Genomic DNA, 23,030 nt, shown 5'->3' on the forward strand with positions numbered 1-23,030 from the left:
TCTTTGTAACAGTGTTTATATCTTTGGAAAAAAACAAATGGAGTGGAGCAAGAGCATGGTCAAATGCTTGATGTTTACAATAGACAAGCGAGGTATTCTTTCCTTGTAATAAGTTTATGGCTACAATGTTATTCTCTCATGCAACTCTTGCTAAAAAGGTAAGTGTACAGCTGTTGCATAGAATTCATGCTTTTCAAGCCCTCCTCATCTTCATCACTCCTACGTGGACAGGACTTTGAAGGTTGTGGCCCCAGTTTATGGGGACAGCTTCTGTGGCCCCAGCGACGCACACGGTGCTTCCCACCCGCATCTGTGACCCAAGGCAGGCATTTCTTGTGTTACACACGTACAAATTCAAACACAATCAATGTAAAGCCCATGGAAAATTCAGTGAGAAGTAAGGATTTCAAAGTTGACTCATCTCTATTACAGGTTTTTCAACATTTTCACCATTTAGCAGTGTTACAACAAAGATACACAAATAGGGAAAACACTTAAATTTGCTGCAGTATGACAAAGATGCAAAATGTCTCTCCATATCATCATGTAATCACAGAAGAAAATATTTGTAGGTTACACTTGTAACAAAAATTACTAGTATAATGTACCATTTTTTAAAAACAATGTTAGAAAGCAGTTAGAATAATCCACTTACGCATAATTAAAAGCAACACTCAATCACCTATGGAAATGAAACAAAGCTAAAATGTGCATCTACCAAGCAAAAATATATCTTCCTTAAGTAGCTTACTGAATAATACTTCAGGAGAATTGCTCTTTATTCACAGTCTCTGTAGCAATAAAGTGGTCCCTTAGACAGCAATCATTATTATGGAGAAAACTCAAATTTTAAAATTCAAATTCATTCTACTACCAAGAAAAAGAAAAAAAAATCAGTCTCACCATTTTTCACAAAAATATTCCCAAATGTTCACATCAGGGTGACAGCAGCATTTAGACATTAATTTCAAACAAGCATCATATATTAGTTATCCATACAAAAATTCTGTATAACTAAGCAACCAAGAAATGCCTCCTTCAGCCAGTGTATTTACTTTGAAGGGCAGTGGAACAATGTAAATTATGGAGTTTAAGCTCTACAGAGCAAATATTTGCTCTCACGTGCTTAAAACCAATTTGTGCCATATCTTGTATATTTTGGAAGATAATGATGTCTTATCATGGCTGCTAAAAGTCTACAATTTCTGGAGTGCTGCTTTGTTTAACTTACTTTCTTGGAAGAGAGATAAGATGCTTTGGCTGAGCTAAAATAACACCATGAATATCCAACAGTGTGAGACAGATTGACTAGTGACAGAACTGGACAAACTGTATCAAAAGTTTCTATCAAAAGTTTTTTTCTCCTTTCAAGAGGAAAAAAAAGGCATGCATTTGATGGGGCTTTGACTGGTAGACAGGTTTCTAGAAATGTTCAATATGTATCACAAAGCCATCTGCCATTATCATACAGCAGAACCCTCTTCAAGTGTCCTTTTATCATTTTCTCCCCATAAGAAAGCACTAAGATTAATGCACATTTTTAATCAAGTTTTACCAGTCTTTCAAATTATACAATTTCCAAGAGAAGCTACCTGAAATACATGTTTTCATATTTCAAAATTACACTTATTAAAAATATTAATTCAGGGAAATGCACTGCTCATGTTGCTTCACTGCATTTCAGGATAAAAACAAGTATCAGAGTGTCTTAAGCTCAAAAGAACCTATAACAATTTACTGAACAGCCCTAGCAATCCTCTAACTCCAGGACAATATTCCATACCTTGTAGTCTATTTGGAAAACCCCCAATTTATAATGCAGCATTTGTTGTCCGATTAAATGCAGCACCAAAACTATATTTTACATCTTCCATCCACTCAAAGATTTAACCATTAGATACTTAGATAATATATATGAAGGGATAAAAATATTTCAAACCTTGCACACTCAGCAAACCAGCATAATTCAAACTTTAATGTTATCTCTACTAAATCAACTTTCAGAGAAGTTTTAAAAGTTGAGATGCTTACAGCTATTATCTAAAAAAATAAGAATCTGGACATATTGATTCCTTTTCTTCTATTGTAGCACAAGAAAGAAATGTTGAGCTTGTTATAGAAAAAGTGTCTAAAGGAAATGATTTCTCAAAAACATACATGCATATCTTCACACACTTATTAGAAGTTTAATGGAAAAAAGTGATGAGCAAAAGCAGCTGGAAATGGAAGAGAGTCTTGACACAAATATAAATAAAGCAGAGTGGAAATGCAAAGCTCAGAAGGGATGCCATGTTTTCTGGACATAAATCAGACAGGAAAAATGAATCATACAAAGGATGAAAGAGAAGCTGACCACAGAATCACACAGCAGCTGAGCCTGGAAGGCACCTCAGAAAATCATCCAGTCCCAAGCTCTACTCAGAGCAGGCTCAGCTAAACCAGGTTGCCCAGGGCTCTGTACTTTCAGGTTCTGAACACCACTAATGGTGGTCACTCCACACATCCATGGACAACCTGCTCTGGTGCCTGACTACCCTCACAGTCTAATCAAAAAAGGGGTTTTACTGCTTCAGCCTGAAGCCCTACCTCTTGCCTTGTCACTGACTACCCCCGAGAGGAGTCTGTCTCTCCTTTACATAGAGAAAATCCCCACAACCTTCTCTTCTCTACACTGTAGAGTCCCAGCTTGCTCAGCCTCTCCTCATTCAACAGTGCCCCAAACACCAGATGTTTGTGGTGGCCCCTGGCTGAGCTCCCTGCAGAGCATCCCTGACTCCTGAACTGACGAGCCCAGAAGTGGACACAGCCCTGCAGAGGAAGGCTCCACCAGCTGGTAAAGCTCTGCCCAACACAGCCCCCGAGGCTGCTGGCAGCAAGAACACCCTGCTGGCTCATGGTCAAGGTGGTGCCCACCAGGACCCCCTGAGCCTTTTGCACAAAGCTGCTGCCCAGCTGCTCAGCCTGCAGCCTGTGCTGGTGCACGGGGTGAGGAGCAAAACAAGGACCAGTGTCCCCCCTCCCCAGCCTCTGTAACATCTCAGCACAAAGCTGTTCTGGCAGAATGCCTCTGTGCAAAGGACCAGGCAAATCACAGCTCCACGTACACCTACACACAGAAGTTCAGACACACACAGTTATATGATGTCCATACATGTGCACACCTACACAGGTTAGATGTAAACACACATTAATATAAAAAATATACAAAAATATTTGAGGGTTGTAAATATTTCAGTTTATTAGCTATAGAGAAAGTTCAATTTGTTTCTCAGGTCAAGCCAACTGAGTTGGCTTTATTTTAAAATGTAACAGTAAGACTATAAGTGGTTATGGTGAAAGATATGGGACTCACTTTGCTTAAATTAGAATGCATGGTTATACTTCTTCATGGATACCTCTTTTCCCTAGCCAACCATATCTGAAAGAGGAAAAATTATTAAAATGTTTAGATGGAATTGGTGGTGAAAAAAAAAAAGTAGCTATTATATTCTGACAAAAAGAGTAGAGTTCAGTAAGCAAATCCTACTACCTATTTCATACAAGTAAATGAAAACTGGTTGCTTTGAGAATAGTGGTGGTAAATCTGGGGACCAAATTTAACTTCAGAGAGATTCTGATCCTGCAGCAAGAAGAAAACAGAGCAGTGTAACAAATATTGTCTGATTGGTCTCTAAGCAATATCTACTTTCCCTCACCATCTTTTATAAGTTAAGGAATATTCAAAGACAATAAATATCTTACTTATCTTAGGTATTTTATATATACAGGGTGTTTGGAAGAAGTGAAGTGTATTTCTTTTCATTACTTTTTCAGTCAGATGAACAATAAAGAAATGCAGTAGGATAAAACTCAGCTCACAAAATAGTCAAAACACAAAAAGGCAGTAATACTCAAAAATCTGAAGATCAAAAATCAAATGTTCTGCATTCCTACATTAGTAGTGATGCTTAGTATAATCATAATCTCAAATTATGGACAGCAGCAATGGACAAAAAGTCAATAAAGAAACACAAGATGATTCTAAGGTTAGTAAAGACTAAGAAATTTCCAGGAGACCAGTCCTTGGTACCATCAGTTTACAGTACTGGCAAATGGAAAGCAGAAGAAAAAGTCATACAAATTACTGAGATTTAAACAAAAGCATAGATAACCCAAAAGCAGTCATTTTTTGTTTGCAAAAAAGCATTTACCCCTTAACAGAAGTCACCAACAAAAATTACTATTTGAATGTCTAGTGCTATAAAATTGTGCTTAAAAATAAAGCTAAATTAGTTTTTTTTTCCATTAGCATTATTACTATGATTCAGTACATTATTTTGAATATAAAGATTCAGCAGCTATTGTCTGCAGTTTTTCTTCATGAGAGTTTTAATATGTTTTCAAGCTAACTTTAATTTGTTATAGAAGAATGAATGACCTTTATTCTCTAGGCTAAATTAAACTTGCCTCTTGTGTAGGCATGATGAACTATGAAAAAAGCAGGAAAAACAGTTACTACAGTTGATAAAAGCTTTTTTAAAGAAAGACAGATAAGTTTTTTTTGTATTGGTTAACTTTCTCAAGTCTTGGAAAATCTAATTTTTTTCAAAGAAAAAATTAACTGCAGTATGTATGTATGAGCAGAATTTTCCTATTTTAGCTACGAAAAAACCCCTCTGCAGTATATTACCTGAGTAAACTGACAGTTAACTCAAGAACAGAGTCTGCGCAGTTCATAGGAAGCTCTGTCCTTTGCAATGTCAGCAACAGTGTGTTTATCTAAGAGGAGTTTCATTTTTGACCAAAATTCTATCACAGGCCAAGATCACTAAAGAAACCTATGAAGCTCATCAGACACAGATTTCAAAAATATATCAGGATGCTTAAGTCTTGCTGGAAGTATCTGGAGCATGGTGTGGGCACATGCTGCGATGCACCCCAAAATCCCATTCTGAAGATGACCCATCCTGAGCCCTGGCTGGAGCTCATCTCAGTTCACGTGCTTGGCACATGCATGTGAACTGCAGAAATCAAACTCTGGAGAAGGTAATTCACACACCTGGAGATCACTCTTCAACTCCAGTCTATCAGTTTAGAGATAATTTTGCCTGTGGGCCAGCTGTAAAATGGGGATAATAGTCTTTGTATCACCTCACAAGATAAGCCTGTCAAATCACTCACAGAATAGACCAGATGCTTTGAAATCAAAATGGTGTTTATTTATCTAATTGCACATATCTAATTGTGCTTAATGCTACTAGAGGCATGTTTCAGACATTATACAGGCCTCTGGACATAGTGATAACAAATGAGAACTCTGAATGAAGCTGTGTTCTGTTTATGCTGCCTGGGCTTGCTACAGCTTCTGCCATTTCACTCTGGGAAAGGCAATTCACAGCCAGCCTGCCAGGAGAACAGTGCAGCCTGGCTACAGACCCCGCGCTCCTCACTGCAAGGCTTTTTGTGCCTCCCAATACACCCTGACCTTCCTTCTCTTGCCCTAGTCACAGTTTTTCAACCTCTCTCCTCTCTTTTCAATCTCTCTTCCCTGCACCCATCCCCCTCTCTGCAACTCCCCCTTTGCTCCCACCATGTATATTTTGCTCGTGTTCCACCAGCCAACTAAACTTCTGGGCCTCACCTGTTCCCTTCCCAAACACAACGGGAAGAAGCACCAGCAGAACTAATCAGCATTGCCTGACAGGATCATCTGAACATGTCTGTTCAGCAGAGAAAGATCCAAAAATTGCAGTCACAGATCTGAAAGAACTGGAAACTGATGTAATGCTACATCACCTGTCATATGCAAGATAAACCAAAAATCTCCCAGCTACTTTAATCTGACAGACAATGCTCAGCCAACCATCTACCCCTTTTCATGTTTTAACTTTGGGGGAAGGAAAAATAGAAGCAAATAGAACTGACCCAGATGAATTTAAATGCTCAAGTTAATACTGCTAACTAGGATGAAAGGAATTTTTGCAAAGGTTTTCTTCTTTGAAGAAAATATTGATAACCAAGATTAGCTCCTGCAAAACACAGACTCATTTAAATTTTTTGTCTTTAAAGCAATGCTGTAGCTAAGCAACCTGGCTCTTCCTTAAACTGAAAGCTGGTTTTCATAGCACCTTGTTTATCACTGATAACTCCGACAAACCTCCACCTTATTTTATGTAACAGTGTCTGGGGGAGTGCCAGATTAGATCTGGTTTACTGTCATAAGGGGACTTTTCCCATGAATGCAGATGATGCAGAAGTTATTTTTAAAATAGCATCCAAAATGTTTTTTCTGTCTACTGCATGCTCTTCAAATACCCTGAGCTGTTGGAGAGAACAGATACACCTGTCTGCTTCTGAATCCAATAAATGCTGGCTATGTTTTCTTTACCTGCATACTGAAGTGAGCCACTGCCCTTTCCACCTTAGTTTCCCCCTTGAGCCCAGGATTTGATATAGCATCTAGTATTTGTTTTCTACCACTAATGATGTTGTTTTAAGACAAAATATATCCTGACATGCCCTCTGCTCTGGTAGGGTACTGCTCTTATCCTGTGTTGAATGCAATCTGTAGCTTCAAGAATGATTATTAATTCCAAATTAGAAGCTAACTATAGCCCATAAACCCATTCACTCAGACTGAATCACCAAACAGCTTTGATTTCAAATTCTTCTATTTCTGACTGCACTTTTCCTAATGGATAGGGCAGAAAACAAATGCAAGTAAAAAGCAAAATCAATGACACTGAGTATGACCCAGTGGGTTATGACTTCAGATGCTAATCTCTTGCCACAGTTCCCCTCCCACAGACTGTGTGCATTAATAGCCTTTTCCCAGTCTGACAAGGGCACTGAAAAGCATTTGCTTGAAAAACCTGGAAAGCATTGGGTAACCCACACCCGCCCTCCCAAACCAGTCTCCATTACAATTCTATTTTTAACCAGGCCCTGCCTCCCCCTTGCTCAATTGCTTGTAACCTTGCATACAGTATAATAAAATATGATGGACCCAAATGTTTTGCTAAACAATGGAAAAAATATTCTGGCTGCACTGCTCATTTGTTTTCCCTTCTCAATTGGTTTTGTGTTTGTGCACAACAAATAAACACACAGTAGGCCTATGCATCCTTCTACAAACACAGATATGCAGCCAGTGTATACAGACAGCAATGCAGCTTTCTTGTTTACTCTGCTTCCCTCATTTCCTCCAGATATTTTTGCACGCTGTCATTTGTGGAATACTGTTGAAACCCAAAGGGATGTCAGCTGAGCCTGCCTCACACTGCAAGCTGTTGGCAGGCTCATTAAGGCCAGGGGAACAGTGTGGAGTCTGCTGCCACTGCCACAGACTGATGCTGCTGGCTGGAAGGATGCGGCCGAGCTCAAGGGGCCGCACCAGCTCATTTCTTCAGATGCTCCTCAGCCTTGACAATATAGCTGGTGGCACCACAAGGACTCTAAAGTTGTTACTAAAAGTGCTAGCAGCTGCTGTCAGCATTTATGGAGAAGAAATCCAATATAGTAAAAGTCTTCAAGGGTTTCAAACGGGGTAAAAGTGCATGTTTTCTTACTCCCATTACCAGCCTTGACTGTACATTGTACAGCACTGCCTGTACAATGAAATTACTTGGCATTTGTTATTGGGTAACTACACTTTGTTTGTTAATTTCAGGCTTGTCTGCATTGTTTTATGATCTACCCAACTTAATTATTTCTAACTCTGCAGATATTTCCTGCCATATTTGTTGCAGCCTCAGAGAATCCTAATATCTTGCCCAATAGCTTTTGGGGAAGCCGTCACCTATTTGGGAGTCAAGGCAGAAGGCAGGAAGCAGAATGTAGCTCTCTTTCACAAAAGTCACCTGGCCATCAGCCTCTTTTTGGCTGATTCAGTTATTGAAAGAAAGGAGAAAAGCATAACAACTGAAATAGACTTTAGCCACGGCTGCAATTTGGCTTTCCTGTGTTAAGTATCACCTAACTTCCTGCTTAATTAGGTTGAGCAGTGTTCAGTTGCCCGATGGTTTAAGAAGGGCACTCTTGTTCATCTAGGCTGATATGAAATCAGAGATGTATGTGTATTGCCCACAAAGGAGAACAAATCAGGAAAAAAATCCATTACATATTGGGAATTTAAGTAGTCAAATTAAAAATGGGGAATTCAAAGTTCTTAGTACCGTTTTGTTTCTGTCTTTTGTACTTGAGGGTACCATATATAAAGCAAGATATTTAAGATCCAACAATCCTAAGGAGCACCTAAATCTAAGGACAGATGGAAGTTTAAGGAAGATTAGTATGTCTCAGCATATTGCATATCTGAATTGTAATATTCCTAAATCACTCAACCTGACACTGTTTTTTTCCCAAGCAAGGACTAGCACTATAACTATTCCATCACAATCAGGTTGTTCTTGATGACCTTCCAAAGACAAATCCCAGTGCCACAGTCAGCATCATCTCCTAATACTGCTGTGCCAGACTATGTGAAGGCAATACAGTACTTTCAACAACAGTCTATTTTCTGGAAAAAGTTGGATCCCATCCATGCCTTCCCTTTTTTCTGTCTAGCACATACAGACCACTGGCTTACCATATGTTTCCATGCACCTCCATCTCCCTCATTTCAACTGATTTTTATTTAGAAAATAAACACCTCAGAACAGCACAGAAAGTAGGAGAATTTGTCTGCCATGTGTCTAGTACATTTTAGCCACTATAAAAGCATTTTCATTAATCCAGAACTTTGGTCTTTTCCTCTCATTCTTGTATAAAGTCACTCTCTATTTTCACAGCATTAGGGAAGAAGGGAGCTGTATTTCAAAAAATCTTAAATATTCTGAAATATTGAGTTTTATGCCTTTGGTTTAATGATATTGGTGGCCTGGCCCCATGGTATGGGCTATGAAGTAAACACTTTCAGAGCCAAATCAGAAATTCACTATGGCAAAGGCTTATCAAACAGTCTGCACAGAGGCTATGCTGCAGTAAATACTCAAGTCACCTAACAAAACTGAAGTGAGCACGGAGGATCTAACTAGAGCAGAAATGGAAATCCAGAGATCTCCATTTTCTTCCTACTCTGCTGGAGACAGACTTTGTAAATGTGGGCAGAGCATTCAACCATCAACAGGTATTTGTTTAACTGCTCCTAGGTAGTTAAGGGAGGGCACAGGGAATACGGTTTCATTAGCATTTATAAGCAAAACTGTGTGGAAAATATTGTTGCACAACTATATAAGTTACCCTTATTCCACACAGTGGGTTCCAATGAAACAAGCATGAAAAGCAACTCATGGGACTTTCTCCTGGGTTCAGCTGTGGTAATTTCTGCTCAGTGGTTGTACAGTGCTGTGTTTTGGATCCTCTGTGAGGGTAATGCTGATAGCAACAGCCAAAACATCAGTGTGCTAAGCAATGCTTGCATTAAGTCAAGGGTTTTCCAGCTTCCCATGCTCTGTACAAGAAGCAATCAGAGCCAGGACAGCTGACCTGAGCTGGCCACAGGGATATCCCACGCCACGGAACATCATGCCTGGTGGCACATACAGATAAGCTGGGAAGAGCTGGGCAGGAGGGGTCACTTGCTGCTGGAGGACAGGACAGGCATGGGTCAGCAGGTGATATTGTGCATCATGGGTTGTTCTCGGGTTTAATTTTCCTATTTTTCCCCCACCACTACAGTAATAGTATATTTTATTATCATTATTATTGCCATATTGCTTTGTTCCTATTAATAACTGTTCTTATTTCAACGCACCAGCTTTATCTTTTTTCCCCAATTCTCCTTCCCATGGCAGTGGGGGCAGGGGAAATGAATGAATGACTGCATGGGACTCAGCTGCCAGGTGGGGCTAAGCCACAAGAGGCCTAGGACTGCATTTTTTCCCTTTTATTCTTGGTTGCAGAGATGCAGTTTACAATCCCACCCCTCTACTGACATATTTTGCTCATAAGACATTAGGAGAAGGAAGAGCACGTAAAGTACTGCCAAAGTAAGTAATCACATTTGGAATAACTAGAATAGTTATGTAATAGAATGTATTACAAAAACAAGGTTTACCATATCACATGGGAAACAGTATTTTCTTCTAGGAAGAAACAGGAGTGATTTAAAAAATATTCCCTTCAATTCAAAAGTCAAAAAGTACTTGGCAGAGAAGTAATTTTTTTTCACTTGCAGAAATATTTAGTCTTAATCTTTATCCAAGACTTGATTTTGCATTTCAAGTTTATTTCATGAAAAAAATCAAAGAGAAAAACACCAAAAAAAAAAAATATGTTTACAAAAATTCTGAGTTCTTCTTGCTCAAAAATGTTAGCAGCTGAATTCATCAAAACCAACTGTTTCTCTAAATTTAGACTTGGCTTTGATAAATTGGCATTTTACAGAAAATTAGGCAAACATCTCCTGACTTCTGGTAGACAAATGTCAACTTCTCCTACATTTTAACTGTCCTTTCCAAAAGCACAAAAGTGCACAGGTACCTACTCTCACAGAAAACAAATGGGCGCCTTTGAAATCACCTTTACACAGGAGAATTAAAAGAAAAAATCAAAATGTATTTTGTTTAAAAGTTTCCTTGAATACATATGCCAGGCCAGGCCGAATGCTCTACGATTTGCTGACAGATGGAACCAGACACAGACCTTCAGAAGAAAGGGGAAGCAGGAAGGAGCTGAGCACAAACATTTTAGTCAGCTCTGTCAAAATGTTGGCATTTCTACTAAGAAGGAATTACAGTATCCAATTCTGCCTGTTATTCTGTATCACTCTATCAAATGACCATGTTTTTCTGAATAATTACCATTAGCATTTCAGCTACTTCTACTACATTTTGCAAAGTTGTCCAAGCAAAAGTGACACTGACATTAAAATTCTATTTTGATTTTGAGCACAAAATTGTTTGACTTGCAAAGCAGAACCTCATAAATTATTTCATTAGTAATCTTTTTCCCTGTAACTGCTATCTCTCCACAATAACTTTGCTGCTGTTTTAACATCAATAATTCTGAAATGCAGGCACTCCTGAAACTCATGCATTCTATAACACCTCACACAGAGAGATTCCTCCAGCCCCACAAACCACATTAAATGTCTACAAAATACATAACATTTATATTACAGAGCACTGCTCAGTGCAGAGATTTGTTACTGAAGTGAGGTCCCTTAGGGACAGACATACCTCAGAATTGTTGAGATGACACCTGTGTGTCCCTGAGAACCATCCCTCGCTCGAACATTGGTCAATGTCCACCTTCTGCAGATTGATGTCGACTTTGACAACACCTCTGAAAACAGAGAGGAAACAGCCTTGAACACAACCTCAGAAATAGGTTAAGCTTTTTCATGATGCTGTAGCCTGAAAAGAACTACCTCTTTCTTCTAAATATGGAATTGGATAAAATGTCTAAAACCAGAAATGTTTTGTGCTCCCAGAACCATAGTCACAGAAACATTCTTATTTTAGACTTAACTGAGATGTACTATGGACAAGAGCCCAGTAAATCCAACATATTAAGACTAGGGTGGCAGTTAAGAACAAGTTGTATGTTCAAACAATGTAATGCCCTTCACATTTTACTGCACAGCAAAGACCCAAAATAAATACAGTGAAAGACCTGCACTATTTTTTGCCAGCAACCTTCTCAGCCAGTTCTGAGTGCAAGGTACCAGACACTGCATCTCACCCCATATCCAGCAAAAACTACATTCTCCCCTTTGCTCCAGGGAATGCTATTTGCCAAAACAACTGGCAAAAGCCTTTTTTTGTACCCTCCCCAGAGACAACCCGGCCTACAGAGACATTCAGGCCTCTTCTCTGCAGCTCAACATCCTCCTCCAGCCGGCATCCAAGCCCCCTCCCCACATCTCTGCCAGACAGCCCTGCAATAAAAAACCTGATACAACTGAAAGCCACCAATAGACCACTGATGTCTGTGAAGGAAAAAAAAGTTTCCTACACACACGTCCTGAAGGACCACCTAAATTGTCTAAGTCCTACACCAAAAAGTCTCTAGGTTTCATCATCAACAGTTTACCTCAAAAATTCTTTTGAAAGAAAAGCTAACAAGCCAATTTCAAAACTGACACTCTATTGTATAAAACTTGAAAATCATCAGAAGAAAAAAGGTACAAGACTGTAGTTCTATATCTTTAAAAAAAAAAAAAGCCTTCAAGGATTTACATATTCTTCAGAATGACCTAGAACATTCATAGCAATATTTTGTCAGAGCATTTCATCTATGACTGCTTTGCTGTAGTCCAGACTTGACAAAAATGTCAATATGCAACTTCTAGTTGCTAAATCATTACACAAACTCATTCATACTGGATGAATGCTCTGTGCTAATTTCTTAAATCTAGAATACCATTCCTTCCTTTCAAGTCAATCATTTCAGCCACTTGGGACAGACATCTTCATTTCTACAGTCTGGAATTCCACAACTACAAACACCATCATCTCCCTTCTTTCAGGCTGTGAACCAACAAGGGCACGGCCTAGCCTCTATCTTAGAAGCACCTCATTCACCTCCAAGTGTGTTCCCTCTTTTAATTAATGCTCATAACACAAGAATAGTAACAAGAGAGCTACAGAGCCATATATTTGAGAGGATATATACAAGCAAAATTAGAACATAAGAGTGAGCTTGATCAAAACCAGGACAATGCTGTTCCTTCATACCTAACCCCAGTACAGCTAGAGTCCACAACAGCTAAATTTGGACATTCATCTTCAGGCATGTTATATAGTAAAAGGAAAAACACAACTACATCACGTAAGTGGTCAGAAGAACGCATGAGAAAATTACGTAAAACAGACAGTAGGAAGTTAGACAGTACAGGAGCACTCAATCCCACTCAGTCTCCTGACTAGAATCTAAACAATCTAATGATGGGCACATTTAGAATTTGCTTGAAATACTTAAGTGCTGGTTCTAGCAAGTTAAATTTAAAATTACACACACCACACTTCTGGAACATTCTGATATATTTTTAGCTTTTGCCTTTGTACACTTGTTTTGAACAGCAGTTTCACCAGGGACTGCTCAAACCATGTTTCTACCCCAAGGAACTGTTTTTATCATGTTCCAGGTGAGCAATAACCTCAAGAGGAAAAACTGCCATATTGCACAGATTATCTCTTTAAAATGCTGATGTCAGTGGATTACAAATTTAACCTGGCAAGAAGGTGCCTGATTCAGATACCCCTAGTAGTAGAGATAACAGATCCCTCATCTGGTCATGTGTAGATCCCACCAGATATGTTTCTAATATTTTCTGGACCTTTATGAGCTAGTACAAATATTACTGTGTGGGCTGAGGACAGGACCTGTTCTGCAAATGAATACTCTCCCCATGGCTGCATACAGGCACAAAGCAGGCAGTAGGACCAGAACCAACACTACTCCTTTCTCTCCTAATTCATATTATACGCCAGTCACATTGGCAAAGCTGTCAAGGATTAGCATCCTGACTACTCCAAAGAAATCAGTTTCTACAGTAGGAAAAGCAGTGATGATTCAATTTTAATAGAAATGCAACCCATTCACCTGAAGCACCTGACAGAAGAAGGTTTTATTTCCTTTACATGGAAAGTTTTTCCCTTGTGTACATTTTGTTTTTAACTAGTAGGAGAGGAAACTCACCTTTCCCTCCTCAAACATTTCTGCAAAGAGAAGTCCAGATTTCAAATAAAGGACAAACTAATCACTGCCAAAAGAGAAGAAAACACCTTTAAGAGTTTGCTGTTTGGTATCACGAGCAAGCCAAGCCCTGTAGAAGCAGAGTGCCAGTAAACAAAGGATATTTATATTTTCCAAAGAAAGCTTACCTGGGGGTTACTTGTGAGAAAGACAACACACACAAGCCAGAGAAATTATGGTCATGAAGTACACTGAGAAGGCATTTGAGTATGGCCTTGTACCAGAAGTGCTGCAATTTTGGAGAATTCATGGCATGTTCCAATGGGACAAGCATCAGAAAGCAGGAGAGCATCCTAACACTCAGAGCCATGTACTGGAAATAAAGGAATATACTTCTGGACTTCACACATCAGAACTGATTAAAGAACTTACATCCTTTGAAAGCTCTTTAATACAATTACTTTGTTAAAAATAGATGTGAAAATCAGATTCATACAGCAACTGTCATGGAAGAAACCTCTTGTGATCAATCCAATCAGCTCAAAGCAGGCTCTTAAGTTGGGGGTTTTTTATACCTTCAATAACGGAGACTTCACCATCTCTGCGAAATCCAATCTAGTGACTGACCAAACTCACAGTGTCCAAAAAAAAGATTTCTGATGTTTAAATGAAATTTCTTGTATTTTAGTTTGTGCCTCTTGGGATTTCCATCCTGCCATTGAATAAGGCTGAGAAAGGTCTGTCTCTCCCTCCTTTACACTTTTTCACTGGGTATTTACACATAAAATGCCCCTGGAGCCTTTTCTTCTCAAGGCTGAACAGTACCAGCTCATTCTGTCCTTCTTGTGTGCCACATGCTCCAACCTTTAACCATCTGTGTGGCCCTGCACTAGGTTTGCTTCAGTACATCCATATCTCCTGTGCTGAGGAGCCCAGAAGTGGACATTTACTCCCCACCAGGCTGGGTAAAGAGGAAGGATCACTTCCCTCAACCCATCGGCAAAACTTCCTCTCACCAACCAGGAGGCTGTTGGCTCTCTCTGCCACAAGCACATCTTGGTGATTAATGTCACAGTGGTGCCCACCAGGAGTATATCAAAAGTGACTGACCTCCAACTGGTCAACAGCTATTTATACACAGAAGGCTGCTGAGTTGGTTAAACACAAGTTCCCCCTCAGAAATCCACGCTGACTACTCCCAATCACATTCCTCCTCTTCATGTGCTCCAGAAAGGGTTTTCACAATGATTTGCTCCATCACCTTCCTGGGGACCGAGGTGAGGCTGATCAGCCTGTAGTTCTTGCACTTTCCAACATCTTTTGTCACAAAGTACACTTTTCCATTCAGTAGCTTTCATTCCAAAGACCTTGGAAAAGATCTTTAAGGTCATTGAGTCCCAGCCATTAACCAAGCACTGCCGAAGCCACCACTAGACCATGTCCCTGAGTGTCACATCTTCTAAATGCCTCCAGGGATGGTTACTCAACCCCACCAGCCTGTTCTGATGCATGACAATCCTTTCAGTGAAGCGAGTTTTCCTAATACCCAATGAAAAACTCCTCTGGCACAACTTGAAGACATTTCCTCTTGTCCTGTCACTTGGGAGAAGAGACCAACCCCTACCTCACCCTAACCTCCTTTCAGGCAGTTGTAGAGAGCAGTAAGGTCTCCCCTGAGCCTCCTCTTCTCTGGACTAAACTCCCCCAGCTCCTTCTCATAGGACTTATGCTCCAGACCCTTCAGCAGCTCCACTGCTCTTCTCTGGACTTGCTCCACCCTTTTAATAGCTTTCCTAAAGTGAGGGGCCCAAAACTGAGCACAGGATTTGAGGTACAGCCTCACCAGTGATGAGTACAGGGGAATGATCACTTCCCTGGTCCTGCTGGCCACACTATTGCTGATACAAGATACTCATGATCACAGTCAGGCTGACAGCCTCCATATTCCTCCCAGGTTATCTGGCCCTCTTCCACTTGCACTTTGAATTTACGCTTAAGTTTTGTCAGGATCACAGTTAAGCCATCCAAGCTCAAAAATATTTTCATAATACTTCTTTCAGAAATACTACAAAATTCATTTCAAACTAAACACATGTTCCTTTTGCTTCTCTTGTACTAAAGTTTTTCCTACAAGAATGTTTGCCTTTCACAAAACCCAATCTTCATGAACTCAATGCAAACTTTTTCATCTACACTCTTCTCTCCCATCTGCAGCTCTTCTGTAGCACAACCTGAACTTTTGACACGACTAAGTTGTTCTGGTTTTCCCTTTTCCCAGAGCTTTGTGAGTTTCTGGGGTGAAAATCTACAGCAAGAAGAAACAGGACAGTGCAGGAAAGCAATCACAAGCTGCCATAGGATTTCAACTGCTTCCCCCCATGGTGCACATTATTATTCTTTTTTCACTAGACCTCTGCAATACACGTTTCATAGTAACATCACAGTTCTGAAGTAGTGCCAGGGTCTGAAACTACCTGAGGATACAGCGCTTTCAAAAGCAAAGTTTCTTTACGCGTATATGTGGCATTTATAAAAGGTGTCATGGTGGTACAAGACTTCTACTGCGTTCATTTGAGATCCATTTTAAAACACCATCTCAGACTTGCACCCCACTGCTATTACACAGAGCACACTAATATGTACACGATAGATTTCTGAAATTCATCTGTGATTAATACAGTAGCTGGCACAGCCTGTTTAGCCACCCACGTTTTCAGTTATTTTTTGATTCAGCATTCAGAAAATGGAACATATGAAAGAACACATCCTCCTAGAATGTATACGGACCAACTCCCTGTGTTATATTTATCGAACTAATTGGGAATAATTGCAGTGCTGCTATCTTGGTGTAAGCAATCAAGACAAATATCAAGGGTGTAAGAGTAGGCTCAGCTTGTCAGCGTAACAGTAGTTACTTCAGACAAGTTACTACTATGGCTGAACACAAGCCACAGCCATAAGTTAATAACAATATTACTGGTAATTGTGGACCATCTGGCAGGTAAGTATATTTTATTAATCTCCTTGAAACAATAGATATTTGTTTCCTCACACAATTTTACAGTCCTTACAAACACAAAAGAGTTATCTAAGGATTGCATGTCCATGTTAAACATGCAGTTCAGAAAGAATTAGTTGAATTTATATATAAGATAATCATTGAAGAATGATGTCATCAAGGATTTTCTGTCAGGTCAGAGGTTTGATTTAAGAGGCTTTAATGCCTGTCTGTATTTCCAGTACTACTGTTTGTTGGCATGCTGCTTGCCTTGAAATCTGTGCCAGAAATTGATTTAAGCTTATTTTCCCAAACTACTAGCTATCTTGATAGTTTCAGTAGTTATAATATTTCATTGTAACAACATGTTGTAAAACCTATCTACAGAATATTTTTTTGCCTCTACTGTTACATCATAAAAAAAAAAAAAAAAAAAAAAAAAAAAAAAACAAAAAAAATCAGGGGGAACATGTTCTTTGAGAACACATTCTTTTTCTCCCAGTCAGCTCAATCCAGAACTGTACAAAACAATAGCCTGCCAACATTTAAATGGTGATAAGCAGTATCCTTGTGCTCTAGATTTTCAAAAGCTTTTTTGGCACAGAGGTCATCACAGCTCAGCTAAACACGCAGTTTGCCCTCTAAGTTTGTACACACACTTTAGTGCCTGTAAGCATTGTGAGCAGTCACAGTAAAGGTATAAGGGATGGTTATCATACACTGAAGTGGGCACCATCACCCACATCTAAACAGCTGCTTAGATACTTGCTGTCATATTCATTCAACCCTCCATGCTGTCCTTCATAAGCCCTCTTTACCAGAAAACAAGGAGATAAGAAAAACAAGTTCTCTACAGCCATCAGAAATCTGCAAATTCCCACTCCTCTAAACAAACACACTCTGTATTTTGGACAGCCAATGTTTTCAGGGCAGATGCCTTTTCTGACCACTCTCATTTTGGAGGTTGCTGCTTTCAAGAATAATAATCTTCAAATACTGAATACTACCTGACACCTGAGGCTTCTCCTGTGTACCATCAACTGAGCACCCAAAACCAACCCTGGTGTCAAATTCACAAATGAATTTCAGCCATAAGTCTTCCTGACAAACAGCAGCTTCTGCAGGTTCAGCTTGCCTTTGAAAGTTAAGATTTAGGATTCTGCTTCACTTGGACATTGTTAAAGTTCTTACTGTGCAGACCCAGCCAGACTCACAAAAGGCTACTGGGACAGGACATGAGATATTATTTTGGCCTGGTCACAGAGTCACCACCAATTCCTTACTAAGAGGACACTTCCCTAATTCCTCAGCCATAGCATGACTGCTGCTTTTCAACACACATTTTCATAGGAGAACCAGCTTCCACTAAAAATAAACTCAACAGTACAGCAGAGTGGGCACATAAATTAGGATTCACCTGCAAAGAAAGTCCCTCTAGGCCATTTGAAACAGTACTACAAGGGCAGAATACTTAAAGCTGAATTCTATTGTCTGAAGAATTATTTCAAATTTAAATCTGCCTTCATATTTATGGCACACAGTGCTGCCTCCCTGGGGATACCCCTGCAATTTAGTCAAGAGTTTTTTAGAAGGGCGGGAAGGGTTTGTTTTTTGGGTTTTTTTTTTTTTTCACTAGAGGATGCTCAAGTTGCTGCTAGCATCTTGGCTGTCACAAATCATCACCTTGTATAGGAATGCCAGGTGTCAGTGATGGTAGAATACCACTCACATTAGATTATCCCTATGAAATGATAGGTCTTGGAGGTCTTGGAGCCAAATTTAGGTTACTTTTTTTTAATGTTTTCATTACCATCCATGGAGTCAAAGAGGCAGGTGGAAAGAAAGGGTCCCAAGGAACAGGGCATAACAGAAGAAAATACATTAGTAACACAAAGAGCTTTTGAAATAGAAGAATCCTACACAGGATGGATGGTCTCAGCCTAACTGTACTAAATCCTGTGACCCTGAAGATATATTTAAAGGCAATAAGGTAATTTTAAAATTCAAAAGTAAGTGGAAGCCAACCTCAAAAAAAAAAAAAAAAAAGGAAATTGAAAGGCATAAACCTGAGCAAGGAGGAACATACAAATTACAAGAATGTAAGACAAAACCAAGATATTTTTAGAAACCGCATGTTAAAAGGATAGGCTCCACTAAAAACATTTCAAATACCTCAAAGTAGAAGGCTGAAGTAGAATCTCTAAAACAATACACAATCAAGATACAAAAATTGCTCAGAGCAGAGACCACTTTGGACAAAAAAACAGTCTTGAAAGAATCAATTAAACAAAATTCAGCTTTCACATGCAGGGAAGTTAACAAGCTGGACTTCACAAATGAGTGGCCAGGGACAAAGTTTGCAAGTGATAAAAATGCTTAATATAACTCACAACTAAACTTGGCTGACACAGAAAAGATGGAATAAAACACTTTGGAAAGTATTCATTCAAGAATCTGGGATCTCCCAATGAATTTAGATTCATGAAGTGAGTTTAAAACTAGAAAACTATGGAACCCACAACAGATGGCTCTAATGGAATATATATTTATATTACGGAATACAATGCTAAACTACATTGCAGAAGACAAAAATGTGTTAAAACATGGATAACAATCATGAAGGTCAGTTTAATATATACTTACTATCCAGTCATTCAGATAAAGTCCAAAAGAAAACAATTTCTTTTTTGTTGCTTATCACTGGTAAATTTGACATAACCAGGACAGAAGAACTTGACATTTTTCCTTCAGTACCTGCCAGAAGCTGCTTTTGGAGCAAGGGCCATGGAAACCTTTTATTTGACCTAACACAGCAATACATTTTTTCTTACATTTAGGTACATTTCTATCTCAGCCCACACTCAGAATAGAACAGATGACAGTCCTGGAGCTGAATCCCAGACAGTAAGGACTGCCCCATGTCCATCCCCTTCAAAAGAGCTTTGTTAACCTGCTGTGCTGGAAGTCTGGCCCAAGGGCGATCGAGGTGGAAAACACAGGAGTTGGAAACAGAAGTTTGACCCAAAAAAAAAAAAAATTCCTTGTATTGCAATTTAGCATGTGCTACATAATTGTGGACATGAATGCAGTACGTGTTTCAATTCTCTCATGGCCATATTTAACTTCTTTCTTCAAAGACCTACTTCTGTTTCTCCAGTACTGAAGAAAGCTGAATCATGGTTCTGTAACAGAAATCCATATTTATTGTTCCCTTCCTATGTTTCATCAACATCTAGTTTTTCTATCCCTATCCACGACCTCATATGAAAAATGCTGGCAGGGATGTAATTGCCTAGAAAATACTTACAATATTCTGAGGGTTTCCACAGACAAACAGTATAATAAGAGACTTTTGATTTAACTTCTTTTCAGGAACACAAATCCAAGACTTTCAGAAATTCTAGAAAATAAATTATTCCTCTTAATTTTTGAAACCTGTTCTAACTCCACCCATACCTTCAATCAATGGCCAGGACATGTTATAAAAATGTCAACCTCACCATTTTAAAATATTTTCTGTATTATACAACTAATGACATATCACAATGGCACAAAAATTTTAAAAGTCTCCCTAAACAATTAAAATTAATTTTAATTGCCAGCTCAGTACTCAGACTATCTCCTCAGAGATTGGAGGAAACTAAAAAAGGGAGTAAAGGAAGAAATTGATGTCTAAAAGAAAAAAATTACCCATTTTTAAAATTTGTTTTTTTAATGTCTACATTTGTTTGGGGATTTTTACCAAGCAATTTAATAGCCACAAAATATTTAGCAGAATAATAACTCATATATTACATATAATCCCTAAGAAATTACTTATTTGTCACAAATACCTCTACCTTCACAGTTTAATCTGCCTTTAGTAATGTTTCTTTAGCTAAGAGTCCCATCATAGTCTAACACTGGAGTGGTCCAAGTAATTGTTAATGGTACAGTAGAAATCACTACATTACACTGCCTTTAGGGAAGAAACAGCTCAATTTAACTGTGCAGTAAAGATTATCTTTGCATCAAGGGATATCTTTCCAATAACTGAGAGAGGAGCAAACCTCTGGAAGACAGCAAATATTAAGCTATAGCAAAATCTGGCCAAAATTCAGTATTAAGTTACCTGTAAGTGATCCAGAACAAGACTCCATTAAAGATAAAATAAAAATAAAAAATAAAAAAATAAAAAAAAATAAAAAAAAAACCACCCCAAACTTATTCAGCTTGCTGATAGAGTACCTTTCTGCCAAAATAGACATTATTCCATTAGATTCTTCCTAAAAACCTTAAAAAAATAGGAAATGCTGCACTGGATTTGGCAAAAAACCTGCTGGAATATGGTGGGAGGAGGAAAGAAAGCCAATGCTTTGTATCCTGAAGGCAATCTGACCTCCACAATGAGAAGTCATGCAAGACCAATGACCAGGTCCCAAAATGTGGACATATTTCAACAGAACGTTAAAGAAAACGAGAACAGCACACAAGGGAACATTTTGAACTGCGAAAGCAGCAACTCATTCATCAGAGTTTGGGAATAATTGATGTCATTGCACAAGCCTGAAACAGTGCACATGAATCTGACTAACCATGCTCAGAAAATACTGGAACAGGACTTGAGTAGAGGGACCATGGCAACAGAGCTTATGACAGAGACTAAAGAAAGCCAGTTTGTGTAGTCTAGTAAACAAAGGTGGTGAAGGGCCCACTGCCTATAAATAAGGGCAGTAAACACCAGCTAAGGGTGCTAAGTCAGCTGGAAGATGCTTCTGGACCAGAACAAATGCATGAGAACTGACTGCAAGTGAATAAATTCGGATCAGAAATCAGGAGAAGGCATCCAACCCTTAGGTCCAGCATGCAGTGAACTGAAGAGTCAAGAGGGAAACCCACCCACTTAAAGATGGAGATTTGTCAACTGATGACATTAAGTGGGCTTGTGACAGCAGAAGACTGACTCAATGACCCAGGAGGACTTTTTTTGAACTTGTTTGTTCCTATCAGCTGACTAGTCATCTTTCTTCTAGATGAAGACGTGACCTTTCCCACTTGTCTCCTGGACTGCTAAAGCAATAAAGACCTCTCATTTCTTTCTCCAGGTGCCAAGAAAATGAATCATATTTACAACATGCAGCTTCTCACACTCTTCCACTTTCTCAGTAGGGCTCCAAGGACTGTTGGGTCCATCACATGCCATAAAATATGGTTCATTCTGACCCTGTGATAGGCAGTAGCAGAGGAGGGGCACAGAAGACCTGCAACAGATGCTCCTGTGCTCTACCCCCTTGAAGCACTACAGTAGTAGAGTGATTAGGCACATTAGGCCATGAATTTCAGCTGCAAAAGGCATCAGTTTAGACAGGAGGGATGGGTAACATCAAGTGATTACTTTGAGTCGCCGTGGATCCTGATTTCTGAACGAGAGCCTACACTGCACCTCATAAGCAGGTAGCAGTAATGTTCTCTCCATGCATTTTGGGTGGAAAGACCAGCAAATGCAGACAACAAAATACCAGCAAGCACTGCTAAGAAGCTGCAGAGAGCCAGAACTGCTAGCTTGGCATTGTACTAGGCTAATGTGGCCCTGAACAGCTTCTGGTACATTTGTCAGTACAATCAAGTTGCCTTTGGTTTCTCCACTTCATCTCAGTACTTGTCTACAGTGTTGGTCATGGCAAGATAACTCAACCACATTCTCTCCTTGGCCTTCACTTGGGGCAGTTTGGCAGCAATCTCTTGGGAAGGGGAGAGGTGAAATCGAAGACAGATGAGCTATTTGCAGGAGCCCCCTGGCCTGTAACACGTCCATCCTCAGGCCAAAAGCACTGTAACACCTCACAATGTTGAGAGGAAGGCTTGCTGCTTTGTGCTGCACTTTGGGAATGTCACTGACAACAGCACTGCAGTAGCAGCGTGCACTGAACACAGCCAGGTGTAGTTATCAGTACTGCCCTCATTAACCTCTTCCCATTGCCACGCCACACGAACACACCCCTCTGTTACTGCCACAGAAGAGATGCCAAGCAGGAGCAATGGGCTTTTCCTCCTGTAATGTGAAAGAACTCTCTCTCATGAATATAGCATGCTCCTGGAAAGTGTCTCACCCTAATGTACCATGCATTAAACCCAATGTGAGCAAAGAAAGTACAAAAACTGTTAGAATAATATTAAAGAGGTATACACTAAATTACCATTCATGATATAACACCAAACTACCAAATGGGAGGAGCATGGTAACTGATTCATTAAAATGCTTCTAACAGATGGTTCAAAGGTACATTTTTGGGAGAACCAACATAGCTGCCCCAAAAGACGGAGGTTAACCAACACTGGTTTTTTATATGGGCCTTAAATAAGAATTTTAAATCAAAATATTGTGTCACTCAAAGACTGACGGTGAGAGGAAGTAAAGCTTACTTCAAGAGGC

The 23,030-nt window shown here is 39.5% G+C and overlaps 1 protein-coding gene across 1 annotated transcript in view; it reads right to left on the reverse strand.

The window, feature by feature from the left end:
- The window catches only part of GPR158 (G protein-coupled receptor 158), a 181,098-nt gene that overhangs the window by 154,535 nt on the left and 3,533 nt on the right, over positions 1 to 23,030 (reverse strand). Inside the window, exon 2 of the mRNA XM_041488315.1 lies at positions 11,160 to 11,265. Within this exon, the coding sequence (XP_041344249.1) occupies positions 11,160 to 11,265 (106 nt within the window). The remainder of the gene's footprint in view (positions 1 to 11,159; positions 11,266 to 23,030) is intronic.

Source organism: Pyrgilauda ruficollis, unplaced genomic scaffold (assembly GCF_017590135.1).
Source record: "Pyrgilauda ruficollis isolate IOZ18807 unplaced genomic scaffold, ASM1759013v1 scaffold12, whole genome shotgun sequence".
In the NCBI taxonomy this organism is placed as follows: Eukaryota; Metazoa; Chordata; class Aves; order Passeriformes; family Passeridae; genus Pyrgilauda; species Pyrgilauda ruficollis.